Source organism: Orcinus orca, chromosome 8 (genome assembly GCF_937001465.1).
Source record: "Orcinus orca chromosome 8, mOrcOrc1.1, whole genome shotgun sequence".
Classification (NCBI taxonomy): domain Eukaryota; kingdom Metazoa; phylum Chordata; class Mammalia; order Artiodactyla; family Delphinidae; genus Orcinus; species Orcinus orca.
The window spans coordinates 106,836,436-106,851,310 of NC_064566.1; the positions used below are offsets into that span (position 1 = coordinate 106,836,436).

The window sequence follows — 14,875 nt, forward strand, 5'->3', positions numbered from 1 at the left end:
ATGTAGAAAAAAGGAGGGAAGAGAATGTATCAAGGCAGCATGAGGGTTATTTTTGAAATAAAGCCAACAGGACTTAATAACTGGACGTAGAAATTGATAACTGGACGTAGAAATTGAAGGAAAGGGAGAAATGATGGGTGATTCCTATGTCTTTGTCCTGGACACTTAGGTAGATGATGGTGTCATTAACTAGGATGGGTCAATTAGGAGAAGGAGGTGAGGAATCTAGAACTCTTTGGGACATAGTAAGTGAACTTGTCTATTGAACAATTAAGGAGGCCACATTGCTATCCTTTGTTGAGCACACACTGTATACCCAGTATTATTCTGGGCTCTTAGGTGTATGACCTCATTGAATCCCCAGGGTAACCTGGGGAAGAAGGAGAAGGTGATGCTCTTTCATGTGCACAGATGAGTGTTATTCAGAGACACACATCTCTTGGAGAGCTTATGGCTGAGGGAGGATGCTGGCAAGGAGGCCATGCGACCGTATGTCCCACAGAAAGTGGTCAGGTGCCCTCGTCCCCCCCGTACCAGGAGAGGAGAGCTCCCCTCCTGAGGGGTGCCAAGGAGCCAGCGGCCTCCTGTCAAGACTCACTGACATCCTGATGGGCCCACTTCTGTCTGCTGTGAGCTGATGAGGGAGAAAGAGAGTTATTGTCAAATTCCCAACTTGCCCTTTTTGATATGAAGTTCGCTTGTGGTATTTTTTTAACTTAGGTAGCTAATGCATTTTGTTCTCCGGAGTGTGAGAGACCCAGTTTCCCGAGTAGCCTTTAATTAGTTTCTGGATGATGACATCTCCACCGAGAAGCAACCAGTGGCATTCCCCAGTCTCAGGGGGGAGATAAAAGAATCTAATAAAGACATTCGGTGTTTCTAGGTGATGTATTTGACAAGCTTTGTATTAACAAGAAGTCTTGTTGGAACTTTATTCTCTTTCCAACTGCGCTCCCTCCCTGGCCCCGGATCCCTGCCATTTCACAGGAGGATTCACAGAGCGAAGAAACTGTAGATTCAAACAGACCAGCTGCATCTCCACCCCTCGTTCTAGAGGGGAAGAGGCTTCATCTTGATCTGTTCACAGACCGTAACCTTTATGAGGGATTTAGTGGCAATAAGGCCTCGGAACAAAAACTCCACTTAAAACCAACTGACAAGTTCTTTTGCACAGCAGTGGGGCCACTTCCTGGGCCTCTGGATTCAAGGCCAGATAATGAGGTGTTCCTTCCACTAGCCTTAATTATTGCCAAAGATGATGGTCACAGGGAGAGTGGGTATAACTCACAGCTTCATTTCAATGTTGGCACCATTGCTACTTGGATGGAGAGAGGCAGAAACTCCCCTTCGGGCTGTCCACCTTCCTCTGAACTTAACCTTGAGGGTGCTTGAGGGAAAGAGAAAAGTCTGTGGAAGAATTTGGACCATACGGTGGTCAAGGCGGGGTGGGGAGGCCACTGCGGCCACCTTCCCGCTGCAGTCAGCACAGTTCCCCGCTGCACACGTTTTATAGCTTGGGCTTGAGCGTATAACCGCCAGTGCTTCCAGGCAACTAGGAATTAAAGTGCTGATGATGCCATCGAGGCAGCTGAGAATGGAAGTGATCTTGGCACCATTGGCAGCCAGCACATTGACAGCCTGGAGACGCCGGCTTCTGCAGAGCTGAGCACAGGGCCCCCAGGAGGCAGGGCTTCATCCTTGCCGTGCCCCTTTGACCCTTTGCCTCCATCTGACCTGGATGGGGCAGCCTGGGAGAAGGGACTAATTGGAACCTGCTCTCCTGGGCAGCTCTTAAGGGCACGAGGAGAGTCTGAACAAAGAAAATCTTTTCCAGGGGTCTGGGAGATTATGGTGACGTGTACAGGCACATTTGCATATTGTTTACTCTCAGGATGGCAAAGTGTGAAGCTCATCCTTGGGTCTGGTGACAGCGCTATCGTAGAAAGACCGTTCTTCTCTCCACACAGTGGGTTTCTGAGCAGAAGGAAGGACATCCAAGGGGCAGAGGTACATCTTCCTGAATGGGGAGAAGAATGAGCCCTGTTAAAAATGCAGTGGCAGCACAGGAATGGAGGACTTAAAACTGAAGTGTGTAAAGGGTCCCTCTAGCCAAGGCCCAGGCTGTCTGCGGGGCCCGGCAGTGTGTCTTGAGCCAGATGGGGGCTGGGTCTCCTTTCCCTGCAGATCTTCGCCAGCTTGTGGAAAAAGTGTGTCTGGAGGATGGGGTCTGGGATACGGCACGAGCGGCAGTCCCACTTGGGTAGCTGTCCTTAACGGGTCCCTCGAGTTTCGTGGGCATCAGCTTCATGCCTGCTTTGGAAAGTGAGAACCACTGAAAGATGCTGGATGCCAAGGCAGAAAAAGAATCCACTCGAAGAGGCTCTAAGGCAGGGCCTCCAAAGATGTGGCGAGGCTCTGGCTGCTGCGACCAGCAGGAGTAGACAACTCTTGGTGAAGAAAAATTAGAATCAGGAGAGACCAGAAGCACCTTGCCAGCCACTACCTCTGAGACCGTGGGAAGAAGCCTTGTCCTAGGTGTCCTGTCCCGAAACCCTGGTCGGCCCTTCTGGGTTGGCTTCTACGGCAGGCAGTAATGCTCTTTACCTGGAATCGATTGGACTCTGCGTTATCTCGATCATAATAGCATTCCTCTGCAGCGCGGTAAGCAGTTCACTAAGTGCTTTCGGTTATAGGACATATCTCATCTGATTCCGAAACCCTGTAGGCAGAGCTTAGGTCTGAGATCTGCCACTTCCTAGCTCACTGACTTAGGGCAGGTTAGGAACTGGTTACAGCCTCAGTGTTCTGGATTAAATAGGAAGAGAAACGGGCGGTATCTAGTACTTATTAGGTGTATGACAAATATTAATTCTCTTCCATGAGGAATAATAAAAAAGTAATCTTTTTCTGGGTTTCTCTTTTTAATTTTTTTTCAGTTTTCCTCATGAAGTCAGGTAGCTGAATCAGGTTCTTAATTGATTCCATATTTTTGTACTATCATTTTCATCTTTGAGGACCCGTTTGTGTACATTTTAGTCGATTTTTGTAGGGACACGTTATTAAAGCATCTGCAGTCTGCCTGACTTCCTGTATGAGGACCTTGGGTTCACTGCATTACCTCTCTGAGCTTCAGGGTCTTTACTATACAGTGGGGGGGATGCCTGTGAGCTACCAAAAGGATTTAAAAGGAAGCAGCAAATGTTAAGCCCCTGGCAAAGTGCTCGGCGTACAAGGTGTCCATGGTCCTTCCCTCCCCGTCCCGCCTCTGCTCCCTTCCTGAACTGGTCCCCAAAGAGCTGGCCCCGATCGGGGGTGTGGAGGGTGAAGCCCGTCATGTACCTTCAGCCGCCATCACGCTAGAGCTGTACAGTAGCTCGCCCTGTCTGGATATCGTGATTAGCAATAATTGCCGTACATCCCCCCATTAAACAATTGATGACGAGAGCATTCCCGGCAATTTCTTGGATGTCGCCAAATATAACGGAGCTCCGATGGTGACAAGTAGGTTGCTGTGAAATTCAATTTACTCGAATATGCCCGAAAGCAGTGAAGTGTGGAGTGGGGCCTGCGTGGTGTTTACTTTCCTCTCCAACGTCTCTATCAGGAATGACGAAATTGGATCAGGGAGCAGAGCTCATAAAAATTTCCACATTTCAGCTGATCCTGAAAGGAACAAATTCCGAACTTCAGAACCAGTGGTTTATGACTAATCCCAAATAAACCACTAGCGTTTCTCCCCGGGCTTCCTGATTCTCCCCCGTAAACATGAATGGTTTTAGTATGGAGAGAAAGAAAGAATGAGATGGAAGAAATGACAAAATGATTCTGGTACAAGAACTAACAAGCCGCCCGAGGCTGTGTCATCAAGGAGCTCTCTGCATGGTCGGGCTCTCATTTGGGCTTCTGAATCTCTGGACTCTAACCTTTCCCTTCTGGAAAGCCCAGTGCTGGCGAGGGGGGAGGGTCCTATAGCAGACATCCATCCCCCACTGCCTCCACGCAGTCACTTCAAGATGCTGTTTATCTCAGAACCACTAGCACATCTGAAGAAGTGGTCAGCACCCACCTGCAGGGGCAGGCAAGCCCATCTCAGCCTCTAAACCAGAGCATCCTCCCGGCCCCGCACTGCACCTGACGTCCAGATTTAGCCTCATCCTGGCCTCTAGAAGTATACATTTTTAGTAACATTAATAAATCGCATTTGAATAGTACTTTATGTTTAAAACGTGATTTCTCACAGTTTCATCTGATCCACAGGACATGTGTTTTAAAAAGGCAAGATAGGTATTGATATAACTAAAATAATCAGAGTTAAAGGATTTACATGAGTTTATACAGCTAGTAATAGTCGGGTCTGGGCTTCACATACCTGGTCTTCTGATGCGATGCTTAGAATTCTTTCTCTTAAGAGATCCCACAGATCCCACAATACTGGTGTCCTATTATACAAATATTTGTATTGGGAAGAAGGAAGAAGGGAAAAGGGAAAGAAGAAAAGACAGACTGACTGGTCTTTTCAGTCAAAATAAGCCAAAGAAACACTTCTCAGTGGACTCAGCAGTGGGTTTGATTGATCATTCCTCTGTCATGATACGGGGACAGCTGGGACCCCTGGTTACAGGAAGCAGCAGCTACAGCCCTGCCTCAAATGAAAGCTCCCCGGAAGCCGCGGCTCCCTGGTCCAGTGCACAGTGGGAGGACGATGAACAGGCGGAGGATGGGTAGGAAGTGCCCGTGACGGAAGAGGGAGGAAGATGAGATAGTCATGCAAATGCTGGATGGTCCAAAAATATATTGATGAAACCTCCCGCCCACTCTCCTGATAGAGAGCAATGCCGTGTAAGAACGACAGAGAGTGCCCCCTTTCCTAGATGCCCTGTGGGCAGACGGGTGGTCACGTGGAGGTGCAAAAGCAGGGTGCCCCACGTGGGAGGGTGAATCAGCAAGACTTCAGACCCAGAGAACCCCAGGCTGGGTGTGTGCACTCCACTGCACGAACTCTCTATGGAGAGAATACATTTGGGATCAGATATAATCTGTATTCGGGTCTCACCTTCAACACTTGTTATCTGGGTAACAGGAGCACATCACTAATAGCTCACAAAGCCTTAATTTCTTCATCTGTAAATTGGAATAGTAATCGTACCACCTCATAGGATTCTTGTGAGATTAAATTAAATAATGGAGTCAAAGTTCCTGTAAAATTTCTAACGCACAACAGAAATTCACAGTCTCAGTTCATATACGTATATAGTTGGTTTCTGTTTATTTTTATGTATGCATCCAAATTTCAACATGCATTTATTGTTTTTCTAACCCATCTATCCCCTCATTAAAAGAAAACACTCTGGAACTCTGCAATTTTCAGTTGCATGTCCTTGAATATATCCTTGACCTCTCTGAACAGATGTATCTTCATCTGTAGAATGTGGGAAAGGAAACAATTAGGGTGACCAATGGCTTGGAACTTTCTGGTTTTAGCGCTGAAAGTCCTGTGTTCTAGGAGACTCCTTTAGTTCCTGGTAAACCAGGACAGTTGGTCTGCTTAGAAATAATATCTACTTGTGGGGTTCATGCAGGGGTAAGATAAAGTGAGGGCAATATGTGTAAAACAGCGGTTATACAGCAGGCATTTAATAAATAGTAACCATTGACGTTATTATACATGCAGAGAGTCTTCGAGGGCTATTCAGAGATGTTGAGGAAATGCAGTCATTTTGAGGTACTTGCATTTCCATACAGCCTTGTCAAAACACTTTCATTCATTCATTCATTCAAAAACTACATGTTGGACACAAACTGTGTTCAGACATCGTGGTGTGCGCGGAACGCTTCAGTGAACGAGACAACCAGCTGGGCTAACGTTTTACTGGGGAGAGCAGACCATATGCAGCAGTCTGGTGTGGGGAGTTCTACTTCAGGAGAGATGGTCGAGGAAGGCTTCATGGAGGAGCTGAGTTTTCAAGAACAAGACAGACCTGGCCAAGTGAAGATCAGGGAGGAAGGAGACTTTGAAGAACCAAAGACTGGCCTGAGGTGTTTCAGGAGGAAAGGAGGCCGGTGGAGTGGACATTCATGCACCAGGTTAGGACCCAGGCCTGGATGTCTCTGTGGGGTCTGGACACCAGGAAAGTCGAGGGTATTTCAGACGGCTCCTTTAATTCTGTAAAGACAAAGGTGCCAAGGCCTTAGCTGTGGCGCAGCCCTTGCTGTGGAAACTGTCCCGAGCCCCCGTGGGCATCTCAGACCTTCACTGCAGAGAGGAGGTGGGTGGGGGGCAGGGGGAACGGGGAACATGCCACCAGCACCAGAGGCAGCACCTGGGATGCATAGATCTGCGTGCGTCCTGCGGAGGAACCTGGTCCAAGCCGCTTCTATGCATCCTCAGCTCCACGGGACCGTGAAGGGCTTAATAAAACATCTCAATTTGGATTTAATAGGATATCTACTGTGTGCTAAAAACAGCAAAATTGCTATATATTAATGACATAATTATTAGAATTTAACACCTGGGCAGTGGAGGCTACACGAAGAGTGAGGAAGTTCCCTAGAATGCTGTTTTAATAATTATGTTATTTAATTATTTACACATTTGAATTAAAATTCAATAAGAGCCAGATTAAACCTTAACATAATAAATTAAATGTGGAACTCTATCCAAAAAGCATGGCTCAGGGGGTCTCTGCCTTTTTCCAAACATAATCTAACCACTTCTTGATCTTTCTAGATTCAGACCTCAAAAGTCAGCAGAGACATCACATCCATCAATGTGGAAATAAGCTGATGGCCTTTTTTAAGGAACCTTGGACTCTTAGCAGGTCTCAGACTCACCCCAGACCTTTGGCTGTGTGATCCCAGCTGCTAACAGAATAGTTCTGCCACCCTGCTGGCCCCTTGTCATCTCATCAGCTTGTCTAAAACAGAATCACACTAATGTTCTCCCCCAAAGACGTTATTCATATAACATAAGGGATCTGCCAGCTCAGCCATCCAGCTGCTGTTGAACAAAATGGCCTTCATTTGACTCCGTGTTCCTGAATCCCCCATCCAGGCACCATCAGGCACCCGCAGCTTGTCCTCGGCTTTGCTCTCAAACCCATCCTTTTCTTTCCACCCTTACAGAGCCCACAGTTTAACCCAGGCCTTGAACATCACTCTCCAAAATCCAGTGTCTGTCTACCCAGTCCCTCTGACACATTGTTACAAGCTTATTTTGCTTAAAGTATATTAATATATTTGTATATTCACTATATATTTATATATAGTATTTCCTTTTTTAAACAATTTCAAATGCTTGCCATTGCCTATAGGATAGAGTTAAAACCCAGGAAGGACCTGGCCATTCAGGCTGGTCTGTAATCCGGCTCTAGTTTACCTCATTGACCTTGTATCCCATTCTTCCTCGAGTCGGTTAGAATTTGTCAACCTTCCATTCTGTGTTGATGTGACATATGTGTCTGCCAAGCACACGATATACGAAAACTCACTTATTGCATACTTCGCATCGCTTAGAGCCTCTATAAGTGCATTTCATAAACTTACCCCTAAATCCTCAGAGGGATCCGGTGAGATATGTGCGATTGGCTTCACGACCTGAGGACATGAGGCACAGAGAGGTGAGGTGACTGGGCCAAGGCTGCACAACTTGAATGTAGCAGAGCCGAGATCTGGACCACTGCTCTCCATCACCTCTGGTGCGGAGTAGACTTTGCATCCTCACACGCATGCTGGATTTCTGCCTTCCCAGCCGTGCCCATGCACTTCTGTCCCACTTGAAGCAGCTTCACTTGCTCTGCAGACATGACCGTTTCTCTTTTGTTGGCACCCGAACTAGACTCTGTAGCCCAGGAGAAGCCGTGCCGACACCCACACTCTTACTAACTCACAGAGTGCAATGTCTATACCAACCTTCTAGCATCCAATCCCACACAACCCTGTGACGCGGTGGATCGTATATATGCACTGTTTCCCCAAACAGATTGTAAGTTCATGGAGGGCCAAGAAAATGTGTGCATTGCTGCACGTCATGGACGTACCTAAGCCACAGTGTGTATACAGTAGGTGCTCACTCAGGACTTGAGTGACTTTTGGCCATGTCTCCTCCAGTAGCTATCCTTCCACTAATAATTATGCCTGGCCACCAAAAGTCTTACTAAGAGTATTTTTCTAACATCACCTGCTTTGCCCAAAATGCCTTTCCTCCTCAGAACTGATTCATTTTTGCTTGTCTTCTGGGGATTAGCTTAGGTGTCTCATATCCAAGGAGCCTTCCATGACATGCATCTCCAGGCTGGCTAATGTGTCTCTCCTCTGCACTTCCTCAACACCATATCTGTCCTTCTGTGTCACAGTGCACTAAAGGGGTTTGCTTCTGCTCCTGTCTTTGCATCTCTAGACTGTGGACTCCTTGAGGGTAAACACTGTGTCTTCTAGATGTCTTGCCCCTTAGGGCTAAGCACAACACTGGTATAAGGAAGTGCTCAGTGAGTATTGATGAATGAATGAATGAATGTGTGAGTGAATCAGTGAAAACAAAGCAATCCTAGTGTGTTTCCAACCACCTGCATGATGAGATGAGATAAGACGCAGGAGGTATCCATGGAAACAGTATAAAAATGTAAATAGCCCTGTCTCAGTGGGTCAGAATTTTCTTATGAACATGGATTAGCTGAGACCACAGTGCATCCTTGTCAATTCACTTTCATTTTAAATACTGACAGCATGTTAGAAGTTGCCACCTGGAAGATGGTACTTCTAACCTCCTAGCATCTTCGGCACTGTGCCAGTTTGGTTCTGGTGATTGGGATTGCACCTCTGGTCAGACCGTCTCAGCTCTATGGCATGAATGGTCTACCTTTCAAAGTCATCTCGAGGCAATTTGCCACCTTCAAGCTACACCCTGAGGCAGGATTGAAAGGCCAAGCATTTCTCCAACTGCGACTTCGTGAATTGGACATGTTCCAGTTGTTAGTGGAGGGAGACAATTCCAGATGATTCTTCCAAGCATGAGGTGTGATGGTCTCATTTTATATACTTACTGTGCCAACAGCTTGGCCCAGACTACCTTCTCTTCTACTTGGGGACTGTCCATTGTTCTCTAGTGTATGATTAGCAGATTAGCTATCATGTAAAAAGCCAGGAAAATGAACTCCCAGGAAGCCTTTCCAAAGCAAGAGTAATTCATTACCCTGCCTGATTTCCACTTAAAATGTACTTTGAGCACACTTCCAGCTACAAACCCTAAATCACCCTGTGTTCACAAAGTCCATCATTTTTTTAATTTTATTGCATGGCATTTTCGTGACATAATCCCTCACAGAGCATCTCAGAGTGCCTTACGGATCAATAAATTACTTACCTGCAGAGTCAAAGCGATGTCTGCAAGGCCAGCACAGCCATTCTGCAGGCAGCCTGTCCTCTGGGAAACAGGCAAGCTGTGTGAGTGCCAAGGGTGGGCAGGATCAGGGCCAGGCAAATGTATGGCTTGGGGGTGAGGTGGGGTTCAAGAAGTGCAAGTCCCAGTTAAAGCTCTGCGAATAAAATACATCAAATTTAAATGATTCTAGAACTTAGAGAGCTCACAAATTTGGACCCTTTGGACAGTCAGCAAATCAAGTGTCCAGTCATTAACTCGTCAAGTATCTTTCTCTCCTGGAAGGTTCAATCTAGCTTTTAAAATGATACAGCCATGAATCATAATATAATGTCTTAGAAGTCCCGCGTCTTAGAGCCAGCAGTCACTTCCCAGCCCTGGCCACATCCACCGTCCATTGTGTCTGTCCTGCCAAATATCCCTGAGAATGCAGGTATGTATGTGTGCAAGGGCATAGACGCACTCGCACACACAGACATCACACCACAGTTGCCTCTCTACCGGAAGCTCCACGCGGATTTAAGACTAAAAATGATTAATTGGTGCTTGCTTTATGCAAGGGACCGTGTTGGAGACAGCAGAAAATAAAAAGATGAGCAAGGCTCTTGTCCAATATCTTATACTATGATAATTTATAGCCAAGGAGAAAGATGAGAGAAGGTAACATAAGCCAGTTTATTTTAATGCCGTGGAGGAGGCTACAGTCTCCAAGCAGGAGAGGCCACATCCCCTTGGACGTCGCCTGGAAGACCTCGTGGAAGGGGTGGCAGCTCAACCTTGAATGAGGTTGAATGATTCCAGCACGTCTAGACAGTTGGAGGAAGAGGCGAAGGGACCAAAACCAGTAGCAAGGGCTTGGGGCTCAGAAACCAAAGTCCAGTGCATTCTCGCTAATGAGCGTTCCTGGTTGGGCGCAGTGTGGAAACAGATGGGAAGTCAATTTTCAGGAGAAGGAGGGAAAGGAGCAAAGGCTGAGAGCAGCTATCTGCACGACACGCTCCTTTCTGGAGGAAGAAATCCAACACCATCAGGAGTGAGTGATGAATGGATCCAGGAGAGGAAAGACCAGCACGGAAAGTTCCAACCAGTCTGATTTTCCTGTGAGGTTTGCCCCATGACCTTGGTCCCATCCAGGGAATAAGGGTGATGGTCAGCTCGCCTGGGGTCTCCTGCAGGCCAGATGGCACTGTGTCCTGGGGATAACGGGTCCTGGAATAGCACACGGGGGTGGCTCAGAAGCATGCTGATTCAAGGAGGCAACCTGACCTGAAGATGCCTAATAGAACCCGACAGAGGGGCCCCTTAACCTGTAAAGAGCTAATGTGCCAAAACCAGTGTGAGTAGAACTGAAATGACTTGTGTTAACGGCCCGGTTCTGAGGTTGTCGCAGACATGTAGCCAGGTGGGGAGGTGGCTCCCGTGAACAACCATTATAATTCCATCCTATAAATATGTGTTGCATCTTATACTATGGATATAAATGTAAGTAAGACCTGGCTCAAGCCATCAAAAAAGCTCATGGTCTAGGGGGTGAGGGATGCTACGCAAATAACTACAGCACAGTGGGATAAGGGCCAAGAATTGGAGTTGGGGGGCTGCCCAATAAAAGACACCCTTATTTTATAAACCCATTGGCAGACAAGACAAATGAGTAGTCATTTCATGGTCAAGCATCACATTCGCTAGTGGTAAAGATGATACTGGAGAATTGGGCTTAGGTGTGCAGCAACAATGAGCTTCCACCTCTGAGCCCCAGAATGAGACAGATGCACACCGCTGGCTGTGCTCATCGCCGTGGGATGCTGTCCTGTAAAACATAAATGAGAAAGTGCACAACATAATGTAACTTCCTGAGGAAACCCTGGCTCCAACACGAAAGACTAAACAAAGTTGGGGGATTCTGTCCCCAGATCTACAGTTGGGATGAACCTCTTCATCCTTTGGGGGGATTAATCTAAGACACAGAGAAAGAGGCCAAGTCTGTCACGTCTGATTGACTCCCCCTCAGGTGCGTGTAACATATCTGGGTGCAGGATCTTTGAGTTGTGCAGGAGGCCAGAGGGAGTAGGGGTAGGGAAAGCTGCGACAAAGTGGCATATGATTGGGTCTAAAAGGATGACTGGGAGTTTCCCAGGAAGGACAGAAGGAAGAATATAGATCCCAAATGCAGGCTGACCAGGAAGGACATTGTGAGTTGGGGATGACAACAGGGTAAGTAGAGGTGGAATCGCCAGGAATGTCAGTGGAAACAGAGGTTCGGCCTTGATTCCGAAGGGCCTGGTTTGCTTGGATGAGGGGCTTGGGTGTTTTCAGGTGGGCAGTAGGAATGGTTGGAGGTGTTTAGGCGGAGACGTGATATGATCAGAAGTGCATCACATAAAGACAGCCGTGACGCGGTGTGGAGCCGGAGTGGGCGGAGCGTGTGGGTGAGAGTGGAGACCGGAAGAGGGTGGAGGCTAGACCAGTTCCTGTGGGGCTGCAGTGGAACCATCCCTTTCAGACCCTCTGACATTGCGTGTACGTAGGAGGAAATAGAAGCTGAAGTCGAGGTGAGATGTTTCTTTCACGTGTAAGGTGATTCCTCTGATTCCTCCTCGACTCTGTAGCCCCAATATTGCCATCCCTGGCTTATTCCGCCAACTACCACTTGAAGACGACAAAGAAATGTTTAAGCAGGATTTTAATTTTCCTTCTACCTGTATTGTCTCCACAGTATCTCCCAAAATTGTAGAGATTTCTTCTGATATCTCCATCAACGAAGGCAACAATGTCAGCCTCACCTGCATAGCAACGGGTCGACCAGAGCCGACGGTTACTTGGAGACACATCTCCCCCAAAGGTGAGAGAAGCAGTTTGGTGTATCGTGTCGTGAGAGGAAGTGGGGGAATCGTTTGCCTTGGCAGGACGTTATGGCGCTGGTGACTTGGTGTCGAGGGTTCCCCCTTCTTGGTGGCCTGATAACAAGTTGCTCATGGCTCCACAGAGAATATCGGTGTTCTCAGTGCAAGACAGGCATCTCCTCTGAGATTTCAGAAATCGCACTGGAGGATGTCTCCAGTCCCTGGGAAATTAATCCCAGTTGTTTCTGGGTGAAGTGGTGGTAAGCTGTTCTGGGCCACTTTCCTGGTCACGTTTGGCAATGGAGGAGTCTGCTCGGTGTTGGTGGCATTGTTCAGCTGGCTGTTTTGTAAGAGAGAGAAGACACAAACACACAGTGATGGATGAGGGTTTGGGATGGCCATATGCCTACAAGGAAAAGTTCCACGTCGGTGCTGCTTCAAAGTGCCAAATATCTGGTCGCTAGGCCATTAGTCCTTTTGTGGTTTTCTTGTTGCTTTACTCTGATTAATCCTAATAATAAGTACAACTTAATGTGTGACTGAATTGCAAAATTCACTTTGTCTAAACGTCTAGATGTTTCGCAGGCCGAGCTAAGCGTTGTTTTGTGCTTTCACGGATTGAACATTAAACTTTTAGAATTTAAGGCAACATGCCATTTATTATTAAGTTGGCTTTTATGCGAGGTGCATTACATTATTTCATTAGTTCTAAAATGTCTATTGGGTATTTATATAGCAATAAACCACAACAGACAAGTCCCTGCTCTCATGAGCTCACATTCTCATGAGATGAGTAACCAAAATAATAATGTTAATAGTATGTGGTGATAAGGATGAGAAAATAGAGCAGGATACATTGACAGAAGGACAAGAGGTTTGGTCAGGAAAGGCCTTCGACAAGGGGACATTTGAGCAGAGACCTGAAAAAGATCCTTAATTTCACTGCTTATATCTGGCTAACGTGGAATATATTTATGTACGTATGTATATATGTGTGTGTGTGTGTGCATGCCTGCATGTATGTATGAAGGTAAGCGCATTGCTGAGTCACGCAGGTTTAAGGAGGCTAAAGAAGAGATACACATGCTATAAAATAGATGAACAACAAGGACCTACTGTATAGCACAGGGAGCTGTATTCAATATCTTGTAATAAACTATAATGGAAAAGAATCCAAAAAAGAATATATATATATATAAAACTGAGTCACTTTGTTGTACACCCGAAGCTAACACAATATTTTAAATCAACTAGATTTCAATAAAAATAAAGATGCTAAAGTCGCCACCAGCGTGGTTTGCTGGGTGTTTCAGGCTGAGTCCCCCTAAAGCAGACCCTGAGAAGGTGACTGGCAAACAAGAAGTTTATTGGAGGTGCCCTTGGGATCAAGCCTGTGGAAGGGGAGGGAGGGAGGTGGGGTCAGGCCGAGGGGGAGGTTGAGTTGCCATGATGACCAGGGAAGCATCTCTACTAGCCATGTGGGGCGTTCTGAAGATAGGATGAATTGTCCTCTCTTGAGGTTATGGGGGTGACCTTTTATGCCAGCACAGCGGTCGAGGTCAGGGAATTTGGGCTGTCCCCAGAAGAGCTGTGACCTAGGCCAGGCATCTCTCTTCGTATGAGACAGTCCCCATGAGGGGCTGCAGCCAAGGGCTGTCCGTCCACCCCCTGGGGCAGGCATCCTTCGTTCCTGAAGAAGGCTGTGCATCACAGGTCTACGACACCTGGACATTAAAAAAAAATCAGTTGAAGACTACGCATGGGCCCCAGAAACCAAATTCCCTCTCTCAGGGTGACAGTTAGCCCTATGGAGGTTTTCAGAAAAGGGATGAGGTTTTCATTGTGTTTGGCCTGAAACGCTGGGAGCTGTCCCTAGCCACTGCTCCTGACACTACCACCATGAGCAAAGGAATCAGAGAGATGCTGGAATTTCTGCCAATCTCTCGACTGGAAACGACCTTACATGTGGACTGGCCCACAGTCTGGGAGGAGGCTTCACTATGCATGAAGTTGTTAGTGTTGGAACTTGGCCCTGGGGCACATCCCAGGGTGGGGCACCCAGATGGACAGACTTTCTGGTCCATGGTGCACGCTGTTCATCACTGCTTAAGGCCAGGACCTCAGTGCCACTGGACTCCAGGGCCGTCGGTGCCTTTAGCATACGCAAACATTCATCATCCCAGGTACATGGACTTTCCTTCTGTCAGGTGGCACTGCCCCCTCCATCCTGCAAGTCCCCTCTGTCTCCTGCTTGATGTCTTTTCTCATCCCTCCTCTGGCCTTGCAGCTCTTCGTTCTTTTCTGGGTGCCTCGCCTTTCCTTTTCCTCTCCTCTCCTCTCCTCTCCTTTCCTCTCTTCTCCCTCCCCTCTCCTTTTTTTTTCTTCTTTCCCTTCTCCTCTGTACAGCTCCTCTTTTTGTCTTGTCCTTTCATGCTTTCTGTTTTTGTTCTCCGCCTTCCTATCTCTCACAGCCTCCTACACAGCCTCCTTCTGTTTCATCCCACATTGTCATTTCTTTCTTCTCTCTCTTCTCCTCACAAGCACTTTTGTATTCCCTCTGCACCGGCACCCTCTCCGTTCCTCTTGCTGAGGTTCTCACCACTGTGCCCTAGCATCCTTCCCTCCCTCCTGGCCATCCAGCCGCCTCATTTCCCCAGGGGAC

General features: G+C 47.3%; 1 protein-coding gene across 8 annotated transcripts in view; it reads left to right on the plus strand.

The window, feature by feature from the left end:
• Positions 1 to 14,875, plus strand: part of NTM (neurotrimin) — a 942,656-nt gene that overhangs the window by 810,057 nt on the left and 117,724 nt on the right. For all 8 annotated transcript variants that reach the window (XM_049714324.1, XM_004280497.3, XM_004280499.3 and 5 more), the window contains one exon: positions 12,087 to 12,212. In XM_049714324.1, coding sequence (XP_049570281.1) covers positions 12,087 to 12,212 — 126 coding nt within the window. The remainder of the gene's footprint in view (positions 1 to 12,086; positions 12,213 to 14,875) is intronic.